Source organism: Centruroides vittatus, unplaced genomic scaffold (assembly GCF_030686945.1).
Source record: "Centruroides vittatus isolate TY-2023 unplaced genomic scaffold, ASM3068694v2 contig_202, whole genome shotgun sequence".
NCBI classification, from domain to species: Eukaryota; Metazoa; Arthropoda; class Arachnida; order Scorpiones; family Buthidae; genus Centruroides; species Centruroides vittatus.
Window position 1 is genome coordinate 686888 of NW_027121249.1, and position 20202 is coordinate 707089.

Here is a 20202-nt window from a genome sequence, read left to right on the forward strand (position 1 = left end):
GTAGACGGGAGGGGGAAAAAATAGACAAAAAACTTTGCACACGTGTACACAAATTGTAGAACGTTAAAAATGGCGAAGAAATTAAACACGTAAAGAAATGGTTATTTATATTATATGTAATATTATTATTATTAGTATTATTATTAATTGTATAGAATCATCATCCTCCAATTTAAAATGCACGATATGTTAAACCACTACACAGATGATAGCACCCGAGAAAAGTTTGGACTTTTGTTTTTTTGTTTTTTTTAAACACTTTCCTGTACACTCTCTGCCCCTCTCTTCTCTATTATTTTAATTATTTTGGACAGCTTTGAGCACTTTTAGGGATTTTTGATTCCTCACTCGCGTGTATCTTTGGTGTGTCTACGTTATAGCTGCCACACGACGCACGTATACACACACGCACACACATACGCGTTACACTTGTTTAATTAATACTGGATTTCTCAGGGATTTTTTAGATGGTTAAACTTTTTTTTTTTTTGTTAAACTACGAAGAATCGGAAGGCTAAAAACGGAATATTTTACAAGATGCTAATTAATCGGGTAAAACAAATGTTGGATTTTTCTATCGATGACAACACTCACCTGCTGTATTTAGGAGAGTATTATGGACTCTTCGGAAGGTTGACATCTTAGCACGTGTCTCTGCGTATCCTCTCTCTGGTTGAGATTCTCGTCTTGGCCGATAATCTCGGATGTTTGGGTGAACATGTTGGATGATTTGATACCAGATTTCTCTTGATTCAGTTTGTTGAGATTGGCCACGTCGCTCGAGTCCACGTCATCGATGCTTACAAGAGGGACTTTCAGAGGAATGTTGGAATTGGCATGCTTTGATGTGTCGCTTATGACGGAAGAATACTCCATGCGATTGCCACAAAAGCATGTAGCTTCTGATTGTGTACAGTGCGATATCTGATTATATGTACAGGATAGATTTGTACAGTGAAAGGGTAACGAATATGAAGGAAGTTCTGATGTCCATCCCACGTTTTCCGTTTCGGAGCCACGTTGGAGGGGTCTTTGGCTGACGGATCCGCTGATTCTCTGTGGGGGTGTCTTCCTAACGGACGACATGGCGGGGCTGAGCAGCTGCGACGAATTATCTTCTACTCCCACGAATTTTATGGGTTGGGCGTGAGGTTTGGGGCCCGTTTTCGGTCCTATGGCTTTTAAGGGTTGTTTGCTGGTGGCGGATGACTTGACAGCCGGTGACAGTAACACTGAGGTAGAAAAGGATGTGTTGTTGTTGTTTTGCAGGTTGTCATCCGCTGCCTTTTTCATCTTCCTAAGAACAGTTTTTGAAATCTGTTCTGGAGTCGATTCTTCTTTATGTCCGTTATCTGTTTTCTTCAGGATCGATTTCTTCTTGCTTATGTCCGGATTGCTAATCTGACTCTTCTGTGGAGAGTCGGTGAGTAATGGGCTCTTGCTGCCCCGACCTAAAATGATACTTATTATTCAAAAACACGTGTAGAAAAATACAAGGACTTACCTGTCAACCAGCAAGAATAATCCATAATTTTTTTTTTCAAGAAAGCTACTTCTTAACATAAGTAAACATTCTCAAAATGCGTAAATAAAGAAAACTTGGCTTTGTTCTATCAGCTTAACCATTCCTAAGTTTTATAACTATTTCAAAATACATGGTGTTCTCCTCGAATGTCTAGTTTTGCGGATTAATTTTGGGAAAAGAAACGTAGTATAGTATTGTAGACAATAGTAATACAAAAGTGAATCTAAAATTTAGATATTACATTAAATCAGTAATTTTCACATACGTTCCTGACTTGACTACGTTAGGATGCATGTTGCATCCCAACAGAGCCAGCATGTTAGAAGTCATGATGTTAATGACATCTGAAATTCTTGTACTTTTGTAGCATACACACGATCCTCGACGTGTCCACAAGGAAAAAAAAATTCAAACAGATGATACCGGGTGATAGGGCAAACGAAAAAATAGAGCCCCAGCAATCTAGACCGTGAAGCGGTAGAAACCCTTTCGAGCTTATTGATCAACATTCCCCAACATATCTGAACAAATGGATATTACAGAACAGTTTAAAAGTAGGGATGTTCGAAAGGAACACCGCGTGTTTTAATTTAATTTTGGTACTAGCAATACTGAAGTAGAATTGAAATATTTCACGTAAATGAACACGGTGATATTTTTAAGTTCTAGAGTTATATTTGACAAGAATTAACGGACTGTGAGCTGTTACACTTCAGTATCTGCAGGTATATCTAGTAACATAAAAGATTTTTTCTGATAAATTTGCTTGACCTATTTCTTACAAGAAACTTCCTATTTGTACATTTATATTAACCCTCTTCAGCAATTCTCGAGATTAAACTAAGGCACATCTTGTTAAAATACTTATCAGCGACTGATTAGCGTTATTGTGATGGGAATCGATTGCGAAAATGAAAGAATGGGAGATAAACGAGAATCGATCACGGATTTATCCATTGACGCAACCGAAAATATCATTTCGAGAACCGCAGAGATCTATATAAGTAAGTTTACCTTTAAGAAATAAAACGTTCCACAACGTTAAAGAAGAAATAAATGCGCTAGTATCAAAGTTGACGTGCAGTAAATCAGTTACGCTAGAATGCACCATTTTTCGTGCGATCTCTAAAAAATTCTGCTACATTTTTAGTGCATTATTCGCAGATTATGGTACTAAAAATATTTTTTACTCGATAGTGAAAGGAGAAGTAACTATGTGGAAGTATGCCTGTCTGTTTAGAAGGCTTCGAAACGGATCTGTATCATCCTATTTATATATATACTGTATATACTTTAAAAAAAGCAAGAGAAATTGCCACAACACTTGAATAGGGCCAGTTTTCCATAGAGAGCCCTTCCGGGAAGCACGTCGCCCACTCGCTGCATTGTTCTCTCTTACTCCCCATGGGTGTACATAAAAATCCCTCTTAGTGCCCACATGACAGAAAATATAAAAAGTATTTTTTATTGCAGAAATAATAGAAATGTTAAGGCCTACAAATATAATTATTGCATTACGTTACTAGAAAGTAAAAACAATTTATTCCTGTTTAAATCTACACACCAATAATGTGTAACATCGTATAATCATTCTGTAAAGAGTTTAGATAATTACGTTGTTTGTAATAAAATGGCGGCGTGGTTAGTATAGTAAAATGCAAACTGAGTTGAGCAATGTAGAAACTAAGACGAAAATTTGCATGAAATTTAAAAAAGGAGTTTCGTCTTTCGAAAGTGTATACACACTTTCCATCAATGAACAGCTTTATTCTCTGAATGAGCTAATTATCTAACTTATAAAACAAAAATTCCAATATCGTGTGAACAAGAGAATATTTTACACGCATATTATCTATATTATACAAACATGATTTGCACAACAGTTTCATTAAAGTCAATGCAAAATTATTGGTGTTTTTATACAATATTACTAGCTACATTTATACTAAAACACGTGGGAATATCGATCCTGCAGAGAAGTTTCTATCTGACACGTCCTTACTCCTGTATGTCAAGTATATATCCGATAAAAAGCCACGAAAATATACCACGAAAAAACTTATATTTTATCCAATTCTGTACTGCACGCTTCCTTCTAATTCCAACTGTGTGTTAATGTTAGTCAGGCTAATGCAATCTAAAATATGAGTAATCAATTTAATCTCCTTTCTTAACCTCATCGAGCAAACTAGAATGCACTCGGGATTCGTCAAGCATGTAACGTAATTCCCAACAAAATAAATAATATCAAAAAATAGCTTAATAAATAGTCGAATGGCGAATAAAATCCGATTCTGTAATTTATAATTCGAGTAAAAAGGCTCTAAATAATGTAAATCTATTATAATTATATAATTGTTAATGGTAAGTAATACGTACCTTAATTTAAACGTTAATGGTTTTTTTTTTTAGAAGTTTCATTGTTTAAGACGTGGGATTTTAATTTATTAAATTGCGAATAAACCGAACAAAAAGTATTATTTTTCGGAAGAAATAAGTATTATATATGTTATTCTTTCTTTTCCATTAATAGGTCAAAATCATTAATCTTTATTTCTGTGAATTTTTCGTGTATCGATTCACATTTTCAGTTTCCTCCCCCCGTTTTCCAGTCTTCTCAGAAATCGTTTCGTTTCTTGTTTTTATTTATATTTATATATATATATATAGGGTCTATATAGCCTATATGTAAATGTTTTTGCATCATAATACACAAAATTTGTCCTCGTTATCTATAAAACTTAAGGCCTTTATCAGGAATGTTTTCTTTTTACATTTGTAAGTAATCCAGAGAATACGAAGTTACGATATTTTATTTCTATTGTGACATTTGCCAGAATTCTTGGTAATATTTTTTTTCAAATTATACTAGCCATAAGCAACTTGTGTGCGAATGAGGTCCATAAACAAAGAAAGGTCCTAGCCTAGGGACACTTTTTTTTATGGATCTGTCACACATAAATCCGTTTGTCAATATTTGGTTTGGCCCAGCGTTAGGAATCCAGTATCCCGACAGATCTCGAGGCTCTTGTTGCAATAAATCCTAAGGATCGCCCATTATCTCATACGACATTTTTTTTATTGTAAACAGGTGCTTCATTATTTTTTTACAATAATGTTTATATTTTAATAATTTACTTGATTATATGTATTAAAAATCACTCTACGAAGTTTGTATGGTGTTTTTAGGCACTTTATCAAATATAGAATATCACTTGACAGTGGCCGATTACCAAATTGGTGTACTGGGCGCGCGTCTAGGGCCTCAAAAATTACATAGAAAAAAGATAACATGCCTGTAAGAGTTATGTTTCGCATCTTGAGAAGAACAGTGACGTAACATAAAAAGACAGTAAAATAGTCATTTTAATATTTCAAAGAAAAATACATTTTTACATAAAGGACCTTATAATAAAATTTGCCTAGAGCTTCGAAGGAACTTAATCCGCTACTGTCGTTTGATACGTGTTTTACATAACAAAAAATTATATACAAGGGTCTCAGAATTCCAACTTTGCCTCACACAACTTGAAATCTTCACTGATCTTTAAATATTAATACCAGATTTAAACATACGGAATAGATATTTCAGTTTCCTTTATGCTCAATTAATGTGCCAGTTCTTAAAAAATAAGTTAGCAAGTCTAATTCTTGGATGAAGAATTGTTAAATCCGTTTTCTGTACAGTACCTACGCATTTCACTCGTAATCATTTAGGTGGTGATTTAGCGGTGGGAGGCTATTACATACCACGCTGATGATGTCTCATTATTCATTATTATTTCATTTACTAGATAATAAACTGCTAGACCGATCTATCTCTTAGTAACAAGGAGTTTTCCCCCCGTTAATAACGTTCTCGAACTGCTACGTATTACGAATTATTTCAGAATAATTAGCTTAGTTATAACCCGTTAAAAGCGCTGACAATTTGCAGATGGTCATCATCAGACTATCGCAAACGGTTTGATGATGTCACCGTATGCCCATCTGCCAAATAAATATCATATCTGCATTTCTTGGCATCGGCTACTTTCTCCTTTAACGCGATATTTATGTAGCGGTGATGCAATGCGCTTTAATTTCGATAGAATTAAATGAAATGCCACTCTTCCACTTCCGGTCGTTTCGCCAATTAAAAAGGGCGACGTTAAAGATAATTTCGGCGAATGCTTACCATCACCAGAGTATCCTGCAATTGGAAATACTTGGCATCAATTCTGAGCAGATGTGAAGGAGAGTTTGAAAGGGACTTCACTCCTCCAACGACTTTTATCTATTGTGGAAATCCATTTAGACGTTTCTTACTTTCATATCATGACGTTACATCGCGCTGTGTGCGTTTGGAAAGCTATAAAGCGTTTGATTTATTTCAGAAATGTCACCAAACAGTTCACTTACTAAGATATGATCTAATATTCGATTGATAAGTCAGATAAAATACGTTTTTTTTTTTTTTTTTTTTTTCCAAAAGTAAACGCACGATAAAAGATTTTATCGGGTAATAGATTTTAATGTTTTTCTGGTTTAAGTGAAATCGTCGTTGCAGATAATCTTACAATAAATTTCACGTACGCTACATTATAAAAGCTGAAACTATACACATTTACGGATTAATCTTCATAAATTCATGACTAAGTAGCTGTCTACAACCGCTGTTAAGTGAATAATAAAGTGAAATTCGGGTCTTTACATACTTGTAAATTGTGTTATAGAGAGAAACTTTCATTTTTTGAAACATTTTTTCGATATTTCTTCCATTCAAATACTCTTTCTTGTCAATTTTTCGTTACAAATTTGCTATCTTACGAAACTTTATAAAGGAGTGTTCAAGATGTTTTTATAAATTCGTTCTCTGAATTGTTTTATTGAAATATTTCTGTAGTTCGTCGTTTTATTCTCGTAAATGCCTCTAAATTTATTTTTCATTACAATCGAATAATGGATAAATATTTAAAGACGAAATAAATAAAGAAAATGTTGTACTAGAGTGTGGAAAATTAAGACAGATTACGAGAATTAATCTCAAGAAAAAAAATATATAAGAGCAAAGCCAAGTTTAACAACAAATTGTCTAGGTTACATGTATCATTGTTTAACTACATAAATCACATACGTAATCAATAATCAAGCTCTCATTATTTAAAATCTTAGTTTAGCTTAGCTTTTATCTAAGTTTATTTCATTGTATTTAAAGAATGAACTTACCAAAACGTCCGAGAACTGCATGAAAACAAAAGAAAATTTCAGCGGTTTTAAAACCAAATTTAAAACAAAGTTTAAATATATTTGTTTGGTTTTTTTTAACCTTAAAACGGTTTAGAACTTTTAACATTATTTATTCTATAAATTATTCTGTAAAAAGACTGCTGTAAAATCGTTGTATATAACCCGTCCCTTGTGCGAAAACTTTATACTCAACTGCAATGAATAATTTTCGACGTGTTGTTATTGTCTAGGCCTGCGATTAAATATTTACACTTAATTTTTAGTCTAAACATTAATTATTAATTTATAATTACTGAATATATTCTGTGAAAAGAGTAGGATGGTTTTAGCGTCTAGCCCTGTAAGTGCTAGTTAAAGCTAAAATTAAATTGTAGTGTACTAAAAACGTTTATTTGTTTGTAAGGAACTAAATTAGATAATACTTTTAAAAATAAGGCAAAAATATACTTACTTAATGAAGAAAACGGTGTTTTAATTCCGACTTTTGATTTTCCCGTCAGACTACCGGTTGTACTTATGGAATCGAGGGATGATAGTGAACTTTGCCGATTACCATCGAATCTCGGCCTTTGCCTGATGGCTTGAAAGAATCTGGGTTTCTTAATGGGTGGTGAGAAATTATTATGAATATCCTGCTTTGTTTTAAAGTCCTGCGAATGAGAGAGTAGAGGTATGCCGGTGTTGGCATCGTCCTCCATTTTATCTGTTGGTTCTTCGTAATTTTCACTATCTAACGAGGAAGAACTGTGAGATTTGTACATCTGAGATTGTGGTAGAACGTGGTGCTGTATGGAAGATGTGCTGGAGGTGATTAGTGCCGCGATGCTCTTACCAGAAGGTGCCGTATAGTCCGTTAAAGGATTAACATATAGATTACTGTTATAAATGGGACTTGCAAGTTGTTCTTCAGCAGTGAGATCGCCTTGGGATTCGAACAGATGGGTGTTGCAACTCAAATAAGTATCTGAACTTTCTACACTTCCCACATCCCATCGGTTGATAGTTTTCATTTCAATATTAGCGTGATAATCGTTCGGTTGGGATGTAAGATCTTGATCCATAAAGTCTCTGATGTCCTGCAAGAATAAGCATAAATAATTTTATCACTGCGCAATACGTGTTTATAGAGTGTATAATCAGTGAAAGCGTGTGCTGTAACAGTATTATGATCATTTATTTTGCTTCTGCAAAGCAAAGATGTTAAAACATGCCTAAATATGTGCTTAAAATTGAATTTATGCTGTGCGTGATTATTTATATTTTCGTGTTAATCTTGTTACCTTGCATCTTTATATGTGCTAGAATTTTAATTAATTAATTAACATGTGCATATTGCGTGTAATTGTGCGTTAGTTTGTGTTACGAAGTTGACAGTTTAAGCACACAGTCAAGCATACATACGCTTGTAGATGAAATAGATGTTAATCACTTCTTCTCTGGACAAAATACGAATCGATATGGATATGTAGGAATTTTTTTTTTCCTTTAGTAAATAAATTTATGCACAATAATCTAATTTGAATAAATCCAATTACATAATTATTGTCAGTTACATGCATAATAAAACACAGAAGAACATCAAGAGAAATAGGATAACAATGTGGCTAGGAAAGATTAATAGGAAGTCATAACATAGAAGATGTAAGTCTGCATACACACACTCAAACACACGTTCAAGCAAACACATCTGAAGTCTTGTTCCTCATACTTCTGTTAAGAAATAAGAACATCAGTAAACTGTTGAAGGATTAGTTGCAGAGGTAGACTCGTAATAACCTGTGTTAAGAAGGAAGTGAAGTGCACAAAGTGAGAAGCAGCAGGCAGGAAAAAAGAAAGAAAATAACTGATGCCATCGGTACAATACCTTCTCCTAGATGTCTACCTTGTTAGACTGTCACTCCAAGCTCCAGGAGCGACTAGTGGGGAGCACTGCGGGCACGTCCCACCTGGAAACAGCGCCAAACTCTGTGCACTACTACATCATACAATATTTTTATATAAGTAAAAAAAAAATCCTAATTTTAAACTATATACTCGTATGGAATATGTGTAGCAAGATTGCACTGTTGTTTAGGTAACCATGTGTAACATTTTGCACAATTTTGCTACTTCTACTGATTTAAAAATGCTAAATATAAAAATATAAAATAGTAAAAGAGTGTTCAAAATTAATATTATATTAGCATTAGGCAATTATCATATGATCTAAGTCACCATTTTTTTTTTTCCATGTAAATTATGCGAACAGACATATCGAACGGGCCTATTGGTCTAACGAGGCTCCATCGATTTTTGCATAATTCAGCAAGGACGAAAATTATTTTGAGAGAGAGTTAAATGATAAAATAATTGCCTAATGTTACACAAAATAAATTCATATATAAAGTATAAAAATTACAGCAAATTGAATTAATTGAAATGAACTCAAACTTTGTATAATTGTACATAACCTGCCGGCTTTAACTTCTATCAATAGAACAGTTAAAAGTATTACTATTCCACTAGCACACGAATAAATCATGTGACATGTTCAGTGTAAATCTCGAGACAATTGGAGACGTTACCGAAATCTAAAATGATCCTGCAGCCAATACTAAAGTGCATTCGATTATTCAGAATCACTCTAAAAGTTTCTTCGTTAATTTATTTATAATTAATGCGACGGAATCAAATTTGACTTTCCTCGAATTTATATTTCGTTTCTTCGCATGCTGTTAATTAATTAATAATCGATTAAATGATCTAGATACATGACATTGGCAATGTTAAGCAGAAAGCCAGCTACTAAGGTATAAAAATTCTGATAATGGGGTGTTTGAGGCTGTGAAATTCGTACATAAATTCAAAAAATAATTATGTTTATCAACGTCACTGAACATTTTCACGTTTTCTTCAGAGGAAAAAAAAAACAGCTAACTTCCTCAAATATAACTTTTATGCGGAAACATTTAAGCCATTTGTATTAATATATTCGGTAAAAGTCACTTCCTGATTGAAAAATGAAGAGAACTGAGAATAATCCATAACTTGGATCAGATCGAGAATCAATCAATCGCACAGAATTCTGATCACGTTAGAATTTCTATTGATGATGCTATCAATTTGACAAATGTCTACAAAAGTTCAACGTCACGTTAAAAAATTCTAGTTCCTTCCGAGATTTTTCAAAGATCAAGAAGATTAATCAAAAAGCGTGCAGTCGATTCTATAAGATCCATTATTTATTATAACATAATACGCATTTTACCGAATTCGAAACAAAGAAACTTTCAGAACGATTCGCTGAAAATCAATTAGTAAATCGTTAATTAAGACTGTTCTAAAGTTTGAAAACGTTTTCCTTCTTGACACACTCACGCATGGGCTGAAAATAAAATCATTATATTTACAATAGTTAAATTTTACAAGTGTTTACTTACAGGAGACGAAACACCCAAAAGATTATTAGTTTCTCCACCTGAAACTCTCAATGGATTAAGATCTGTCGGATTAGTATCGATTTTGTTTTCTTCGGCACCCGTGATGTCTACTAGATTATTAGTACTAGGATCTACTGCAGATTGGCACTCTGTACCTTGCGACGACTTACGCAAGTTTATGCAACCCCGTTGCATTATATGTTCGTGATTCTTGAAGCAACCGGTTCCTGTATGCATGTGTGCACTGTCTCCCCCGATGCTTCCGGCATCAACCTGCAAAAGTGACAAAATAAATTAGTTAAAATTAAGGTTAATGACCGAAAATCCATTCCTGCGATACCGTGTGAACCTGACAGCAGCAATTTCAATTTTAAAAATTTGGCTAACTTAACTTTTTCCTTTCTTAATTTGGTACGCTATTAAAGTTTTATAATCGCTCGAACATTTGAATGTTAAATTTTAGTTTAACTTGTCCTCATTTCAGAAGTTATTTCGGTGAAAAGAAATTTATATATATGGAAATAAACTAATAATAAGGATTGCTAACATTACGTACTTCCGGAATATTTGAAACAAAAGTCTCTATTCGTTCTATACATGAATTAATTTAAAATTATAATATGTATAAGGAAATGTCATGAAGCGTCATGAATTATTATCTTGATTATCTGAAATAATACTTTAATGTATGTTACGAAACTCCCATCAATATTAAACTACATATTTAAAACTGTTTCAATTGTTCATCCGAAAAGATCAGCAAAGCATTCTAAGAAAACTATAAAAATACATATTATCGTCGTATATTAATTTAATACCCGAGTAATTTGATATTGCTATATAATATAATCAATATGAATGTTGTATTAGGTTAATGGCCGACTAATTAAAGAAAATTAATGAAATTTTGCTGCTGTGAATATAAAATTTCTCACTCAACCTTTCTGTAATTTCTCACTAGTTTGCTGTTTTGTTTAAATGAAGCTTCAAGCAATTTTCCACTCAATTTTTCAAATTTTCATACGAAAGTATGTATTGTTTCCTATCGAATTTTAAAAACTGTTTGTATAATTTATCGTACATGAAAAAATTACTTACTTTAGTCGAATTTTGTTTATTTTTCAAAGAAAGAAAAAAAATCTTACTTACTTGGCTTACGTTATGTCCGGTTTCCGCTAAAACGTCGATCAGATCCATACTTTTAGCAAAAGCATCTCTAAGGTTAACATGGCGGAAAGCAACGATACTTCCTTCCTTTTTGGCTTTCTCCAGTGCATCCCTTCGCTTCAAAGCCTTCTCACGTCTCATCTGATTCTTATAAAATTCAGCAAAGTTGTTCACAATTATAGGAATGGGCAGTGCAATAACTAACACACCACAAATGCAGCAGACCCCACCAATAATTTTACCCAAAGGAGTGGTAGGACAGATATCACCGTACCCGACAGTTGTCATAGTGATACTTGCCCACCAGAACGCTTCTGGAATGCTAGTAAACGCTGTGTTCGTCTCGTCTTTTTCAGCGAAATATGCCAGGCTAGAGAATATCATGATACCAATAGCGAGGAACAACATAAGCAAACCTAGTTCTTTATAGCTGTTTTTTAAAGTAAAACCTAAACTCTGAAGTCCCGTCGAGTGTCTTGCCAATTTCAATATTCTCAAAATTCTCATAATTCTGAAGATCTGCACGATCCTTCTGACGTCTTGGAACTGGTCCGTGTGCTTGTTCGACTCGATTAGAAATAAAGATACAAAATATGGCATAATGGCTAACAAGTCTATAACGTTTAAGACTCCTTTGAAAAATTTCCATTTGTTAGGAGAGGATATAAACCTCAGAAGGTACTCCAACGTGAACCATGTTATGCATACAGCCTCGACCATGGCTAGTTTGCTGTTATCTTGAGTATGTTCTGCATCCTTTTCTTGAAGCGCTGGCAAAGTGTTAAGTGTCAGTCCAATTGTTGATAGTATAATGAACAAAATGGAGAGCACTGCAACTACCTGGAAAACAGTGGGTAAACATATGGAACCTCAAAAGCACTCAAAAAAAAGCGTGGCTACTACGCTGGGTACTACTCTACTTCACAAAAAGGTACTACGTTCTATCAATAAAAAGCTGTAAAAATAAAAAATAATAATAAGTACAGAGAGAAAGAGGAAAGGACAGTAGGAAAATTAGCTTCTAAAGCTATTTTTCTTTTTTTTTAGCTCTGAGCGAGTAGACTTGTTTCCTGCCACCGCTTCCACGACATGCAAGACTGCTTCCATCCATTGAACTTCGGTGCCGAGTGCTGTCTGCACATGCACAAAGTTGGCAGTGCTGCGACATTGCAATGTGCAGTTGTCACACTGCCCATTCCCATCATTAAAGGCAGAGAAGCACAAGCATCACAGTAAGCATGGAGGAGAATAGAAGAAGCTAGATAGAATTAAGATAGAAAATCAGCATATGTTATAAGTATAAGCAAATACTTTGTGGTATAATATATACTATAAGAGAATAGCATATCAATTCAAGTTGTATAAAGTATAGGCTGGTTAGTATCTCTCTTTAAATTGTGCTGAATTGCACGTATTTCAATTTTACATCCCTCTTCTTTCGGTATTTATAAAAATTTCGAAGATACGTGCTATCAGGTGAAGTTACTTTAATGATGGAAATCATAATAGGTTTAACTTTTTTATGTGTTCCCCATTCTTTTTATCTATTATTTTATAGCGGGCGACATTTCTGCCAACTTTTAATCATCTCGATGATCTTAAAACAAAAAAAGTTATCATCATAAATGGGTCAACTGATATTTAATTGCTGTCAGATGCTTTCGGCAATTAGAAAGAGCTCAAAAAATTAATATTAGTTTTTATTCGAAACGCGAGAGAGGAAGGGAAAAAAATCAGAATGCACTACAGTTTTTCCATTTATAACTTTCCGGTTAATGAAAATCAACTTAGTGATAATTAAAAAAGAGTGGTACTGTTTTAACTGCTCTGATTAAAGTTTTTTTAAAAAATACATGTGGGAGGGCCATTGATAAACTGCCAAGTTGAATCTTTCTACTTTGATATGAAAGCATCGATATGCAAATGATGACATAAAACATAGCGCTACTGTCTAGGACAGATATGTTTTTGACAATCTACGACATAATAATAGTAATAATAATAATAATAATATCAATAACCATATCTTTACTATAACTTAGTGTATACATGCAAAAATTTCTGCACATTAAATGTTAAAGTCTACACAATCGTCATAGGCGTTAACTTTATATGCGATTTTCCAAATTTCCATAAGTTAAATGTCGATTTGTGGTCATAGTTTATGAACATGATTGCTCGCTAATCACGCACACACAACATTGAATCATTTATCATCATCTGAATACGTTATCTTCCCGCAACTGAATTTAAATTTTACAATATATCGTAATTCCTTTGTAAGTAGATGAAGATGTTGGTCATATTTATTTTCTTAAAGTTAAAGTTATGTTAGCTTAAAACAAATTTATGACTAGTGAACCAATAAACACAAATGCTCCTTTAAACAAACATTCCGTCAATGTCAAAAAAGCGGATATTTTAATTAGGTCTACATAATAAGGGGATTAAAAAAAGAATGTCGGAGAGAAATATTAGCTTGGCCATTGATATATTTTATTTCGTATGAAATTCGTATGATATTGCGTGTTAAACGTCACGAAAACGTAGAAAACTTCGCATTATTGAACCAGTGGAAACTAGGCAGAACCCGGTTGGCCCTACTTTACTACAACACGAAAATCGACCCATTGATGTAAACATATATTACTAAATTTCTTGAACGTACAAGTACGGTTACTGAAGAAAGGACACGTTAAGGTGATAGTGACCTGAAAAAAGAAAATCAATTAAATATACAATTCAGACCTTAACCGATTTTAATTTTCCTTTATAGGCCTATGGGAGTGGCAGCAATCAGGTATTTTTACGACACTAATTTAAAGTCGGTTTTTGAAAAATGACAGGATACGACTCTTTTCTGCTCGTTTTAAAACTATTTTCACACTTGTTGACGTTGAATATATTTTAAATATTTTATTTTTAGTGACATAAACACGCGCGTATATATACTGTATATATTTATACACACACATTACATGTGTGTGTGTGTGTGTGTTACAGAATTTCCTACTGGTTTCAGGATTGCGCTTGATAACCGCAATCGACATAAATCTACGAAGTGAAACGTCATTATCCGGATGTTTATTCCTTCTCTGCACAATCTGGAATTCGTATGTTTTAGTTTTAACCAAACTTTCTAAATTTGTGTTTCTAAATTTGAAACTAGTCGACATTTACTATTGTATCCCGCGTTAAATTTGGAACAATACGTAATATAAGAGCCACACGAGTCTCTCCTTCCACTGTAAAAACCTCCCTATCATTGACAGTTAGCAGTTGTTATGGAAATAAATCTAAATTTGATTATCAAAACGGAAAAGAAAACAAATAAGTACAAATTTTGATTTATTATTCTATAAGCGAGCGTGGTTTAGTTTACTACCAAAATTAGGACAAAATGCCATTTGCGTAATGGAGGAATGATTATATTAATTCGTGAATAAACTCTTTAAAATTGCATTTTACGGCTTAACTTTCTAAAAATAAAAAATAAGATACCGGCAGAAATGGGTAAATAAATGAATCGTTGCTGTTTTTAGCAATAGTAAATAACGATTTGTTTCGGTTTAATCTGTGTTACTGCGCGCTTAGTGTATTTTTACAGTAATTAAATAGTTTTATTACTTCCCATTCTGTTTAAATGTCTATGAGCATGCAAGAATTCGATTCTTCCATTTCCTTAGCAATAAAATACTGTGTATATATATATATTCGAATATCCTACTAATAAACTTACTATTTAAATCTTTCTTCATATTACAAGCATTCAATTCGAATTATAATTAGTGGTGTAGACTAGAGAAATAATTAGAGTATACAGACAAACACACTTATCAACCTCATAAAGTAACGCCTAGAGCGAACCTTTACAAATTTTAACAAGAGGTGATACACAATCTTCTTTCCATTAACTCTAATTAATTACGTCAATTTATTGCCTATATCCATATTCATAAATGCTATTCCTAGTCGTAAAGGTCACCCCCGCCGCGAAAATATCTATCTAATAATCCAAGCATGCGGCGTGTTCAGAATTCGAATTTTTGCCAGTTCACTATACAAGAGAGTCACTTGAATGCAATATCTCTTACAGGGATGATAACAGGAAGAATAATAAGAAAAACCTTCCATTCTTAGAAGAACATTAATATTAAATATGACATTTTTTTCCTCCTCCTCCATCTCTTAAAATGGTAATAACGTACATGCCATGAGGAGGAAATAGTCAATACCAACAGTAAAAAACTGAAACTTGAGATGAATTAAACAATAATTTAATTTGGGCTAATTATTTTAAAACTAACGATTAAATTAAGTTTATTTATGTTACGATGAAGTAGTTGCTGGTCTTATGTAAAAATCACAGTTAATCAATTAATTTTCATTAAGATATTAACAGATAACACGAATTTGAACTGTTCTGGCTGCTTTCCGATTGCTAGAAACCCGAAAATGTGTTTACATAAACCAGGAAGAAGGCATCAGAATATGTTGCACAGATTCGTTTTTCAAAGTTTAATATAAATCTGGCAGAGAAGTTTCATGCGTGAATTATTAAATAACTCTACAATGCAAGTTTATATATAACAATAATATTCATAGAGTCAATATTCAAATGGCACAGTAGCACTTGAATATTATTCAAGTGGTAAGAAATATTTCCACTAATTAATCAGACATATACAGGCTTAGATTTGAATTATAATATTTGAACGCTTTCTATTAATAAAAATAGAATTTATTTTATTGTGACACAGTCACTATGTCAAGCAGCAATTTTTAATCGTGTGTTAATTAAAATCATGTAACTTCTGGTCTAAACAGGACGTTTACATATAGTTATTAGCTAAGCCTTCCATATCTGTTCCTCGATTTTCATCTATTTAACTCCGTTCTTGAGATTAACGTAGGACGGACGGACGGACGACCGACGAAAGTGGGAATGTATACGCCTGCGATCTGAAAATTGCAGTCCAATAAAGCTTACCATTACGTCTTACGAATCTCAAACTATTCTTTTAAAATACTAAAAATATAATGTTACATTCTACTTCTTAATACTATAAGCGTTATAGAAGGAAGAAAAAATGGAGAATTTGATAAATAATTCATGTTTAAAAATAGAGCTGTGAAAGCCAAGCGTGATTACAAAAAACTTTGATCGTTAAGTTCCAAACCTGAGGATAAAGCTAAATTAATCAGTAATATACTTTTAGGATGATCAAGAAAGAAGATAAAAGATAATTTATTAACTGCATAATCACTCTCTCCATTGAGTGAACTATCGATCTGTAAGAAATCACCATTTATTATGCAGGTTCTGGTATGGTGTAGTACAATTTTTTAAAGGACTAAACGGATCTAATTCCAATTAAGTAACTAACTAAATTGCATTCCTTAATAGATTATACTAATATCGATTGGTGCAAGTGGAGCAACAAATGTTTCTTTCCTTAAAAACAGCAAACCTCCGCCAATCGATCGTTTCGGACGAGATTGGTATACAACAATTATATTTAATTGGACAGGAATTCTACAAAAATTGTTTTCTTTCCTTCATGGCTTGGGATATTATTTGTGGAAAGGAAAATACATTTTTCCTTTTCTTTTTATTTTAGTAAACAGAATAAATCCTATGGAGTGGCTATGCTAATCCATTCGGTTAAATGCACGACACAAATGCACCTGTGCATTTTGTAGTCACGTAAACTGAAGGAAGAAACAATTTTTTATCCAAGCAACAGTCAAAATAACAACTTCGCTCCAAACAACAATTCCAAAGCAATTTTAAAATAGTAATAAATATTTCAACTAAGTGCTGACTAAATGCCACCTTTTTCCTCTTTTTTAAATTAATATTTTAAAAGGTGCAACACCGTGTTTGGCCATTAAGTTAAAAGCAATTCAATTGCTTACAGAAATATTAACCTATCGACAGATTTAAAATATACATTACCGACTTTTTAAAGTGTTTACACAAATTATTCAAATTTGACATAAAAAAGGTCGTTAAAAACGGAAGAAAGAGAAATAATCTTTCACGCTTATAATGAATTTTCGTGACGTTTCTAACACGTAATTCTTGCATAATAGAAATTCCAATCCACACACACAGTGAAAGCGAATTTTTATTTATTTATTAAACGGTACGCTTAAGATTGGTCGACGAAAAGGAATGATTCTATTAATAAATTACTATTAACTGACCGTTTAACACTAAATTATTCCTTATAAACGATTACAGAAGCTTAATGCGAAAGAAAACTTTGTTATAACCGAGAACTGGTATACGCTATAATAGGATTCTACTGATGTTTTGATTTTAGAAACACTTTATTTAGCAAAGCATTCCTCCCCTCCCTTACATTGTAAGCCAAACTTTAACGGTGTGAGGTAATGTTTATTGTAATTTACACTAAGAAATTCTGTTATATTTATACTGTACAACGAATATCGTGAAAATAATCCATTCACACTTTTCAATAATGGCAAATATTCAAAGAATTCGTTGCCTTATCGCATTAGTGATTAAATATTTGATTTCGTAAGTGAAAGTTTGTTCCAAAAGTCGACATCTAACTGCAGAAAATGTTATTTATAAACACAAATTATCTGTTTATTGGATGGAATAACTAAGTTAAAATTTTGGTAGGTCAACAAACGTCCTTTGATTTTATTGTCGTTGTCGCGGATCGATAATGTTCGAGACAGATGACGGTCGAATTCAAATTCGATATATGAATTCAAATATAATTCAGCACAGCTTTATAATTCGAGCTTCAAGCCTTATAACAGTAATTTAACTACGCTATAACTTATCCAGAACATTGTGAATTTTATAAAAACCGCTATAAAAGCTCAAATTTTGTGTATGTAATAATTCAACTCTGTTCAATAACACAATTTAAATAGTAAAGTATATAATATGCGCGTTAACTAACAGTTACCAAAACGTAACGAATGCGAAATTTAAATTACTTCGCTGTAAACCTGTAATAATTACTGTTAATAAACAGATTTTTCTACAGATTCTAATAAATCTATTGCTTTAAATAAACCATAAATTTATTTCATGTATAGTTGATTATCATAACTGTGAGTGGCATTAAACAATCTCCTTATAAATTCGCTGTAAGCACGAATTCATACGCCATTTCAACTTAAGGGGGAGGGGGAAAAAACTATTCAAAATTCATGAATTTATTTTCTGACTCATATATTACAAACTGTATCTATTCGAATACATTTAAATATATTTATTTATTCAAATTTCGAATAAATTTCCTTTGAGTATATATTTACCTGAAAATCTGGAACAAATTCATTTTCCTTTCTTTTTTTCCATCCATTTCTTTATTTTTATCGTAGTAACAAATATCTAAGAACAAAAAATACGCATTCTAAAATTAAAAACACAAAAAAAAACATCAGCATTACAAAGTATTTATGGATTTGTAAATAGCTAAATCTATTCTTAGTAAATGGGTAAAACAATATCATTTACATACATTAAGCTTCGTTTATTTGTTTCCATTAGTCAACATATTTACACTGAATTAAAAATTGCATCGTTTAAGTCTAAGAAGATAAAACTCTGCGCCCTACTTTAAAAATTAATTTACTAATTATTATTGCAGGCCTGTACATTCTTACTGTTTTACGTCCGTCCGTCCTTCGTTAATCTCGAGAAAGGATTTGACAGATGAAAATCTATACCAGATATGGAGAGCTTAGCGTGACTTCCGGTTCAAACTGTAGGTTTGAACCGGAAGTCACGCAATTCCAATTCAAAATTTTAACTATATATATAAATTTGGTATAAAATTAATCCATACGATAAACTGATTCGGCGTCAAAAGTAATATTAATTTAAATTAAAAAATGATTAAAAATTGCAGCTTGGCATTGTGACGATGTTACAATAAGTGATTTCGATTTTCACAACTAAATTTCCTCTATGTTTAAATCCCTAGTATATCTGTAACTTAGCAACGTTTAATTAGGGCATTTATACATAAATGTTTTATTTTCTTATGACGGTAGACTAGACAATTTATTTACTTACTGTTTCAAGTATAGCCTGTAATACGTAGGCTACTTCTGCATTTCTACACGTACTGTACGATTTATAACAGAAACTAGACAAAAATTATAAAATATTGAAAATTAATTTATTTTATTAACCACTTCATTTAAAAATTTTACTATTAATTGCAATCATGACCTTACTATAAATATGTCGTGTAATATTTATTAATACATTAATGTTAAAATATAAATAATTACACTAATTAATACTTTATATTGTTTGTTTTAATGGGTTAAATGTTTAATTTTATGGAGGATAAACAATTTTCATTGTACAAAATAAATAATACATAATAAATTTTTAGGGGGGGTTTGTTTTCCGTGCATTTAAATGAATATTCTTTAAATTTAAATGCTTAGATTTAAGGTATAAAACAACTTTTTAAATCTATATATCGTGATACAAGATACGTCATAATTACGAAATAACGTACAATACAACTTACAGTAAATTAAACTCAATACGCAATAGGGTTAAGATATTAATTTAATTGCACTTCAATAATATGTAATAATAATAAGACCCTGTATTCTGATACCTGTACAGTACATCGCACGAAACATCATACTTTCCCGTACAAGTGTAGCATGGAGATACAATAGTCACTATAATTTTAAAACAAATGTGTTTAAATGACATCAAAATAAAATTACTAATAAACCTATTGGTAAATTCGAAATATTTGAGGGTTTACGTTATCATTACAAGCTTCATTATACTTCAATAGTTAGATTTTCAACATATCCGGAAAATTCAGGATGTGTTGCAAC

At 32.4% G+C, this 20202-nt stretch overlaps 1 protein-coding gene across 4 annotated transcripts in view; it reads right to left on the minus strand.

Moving 5' to 3' along the window:
* Positions 1–232: 232 nt before the first annotated feature.
* LOC136970553 (potassium voltage-gated channel subfamily B member 2-like) overlaps positions 233–20202 on the minus strand; it is a 44821-nt gene continuing 24851 nt past the window's right edge. For 2 of the 4 annotated variants that reach the window (XM_067264999.1, XM_067264997.1), the window contains exons 3-6: positions 11323–12180; positions 10174–10446; positions 7202–7830; positions 233–1462 (exon numbers count right to left, since the gene is read on the minus strand). In XM_067264999.1, the coding sequence (XP_067121100.1) occupies positions 604–1462; positions 7202–7830; positions 10174–10446; positions 11323–12180 (2619 nt within the window). In that variant the 3' untranslated portion in view covers positions 233–603. Of the gene's footprint in view, positions 1463–6733; positions 6749–7201; positions 7831–10173; positions 10447–11322; positions 12181–20202 lie in introns of all 4 variants that reach the window. The other 2 variants (XM_067264998.1, XM_067265000.1) reach the window with 2 other exon arrangements.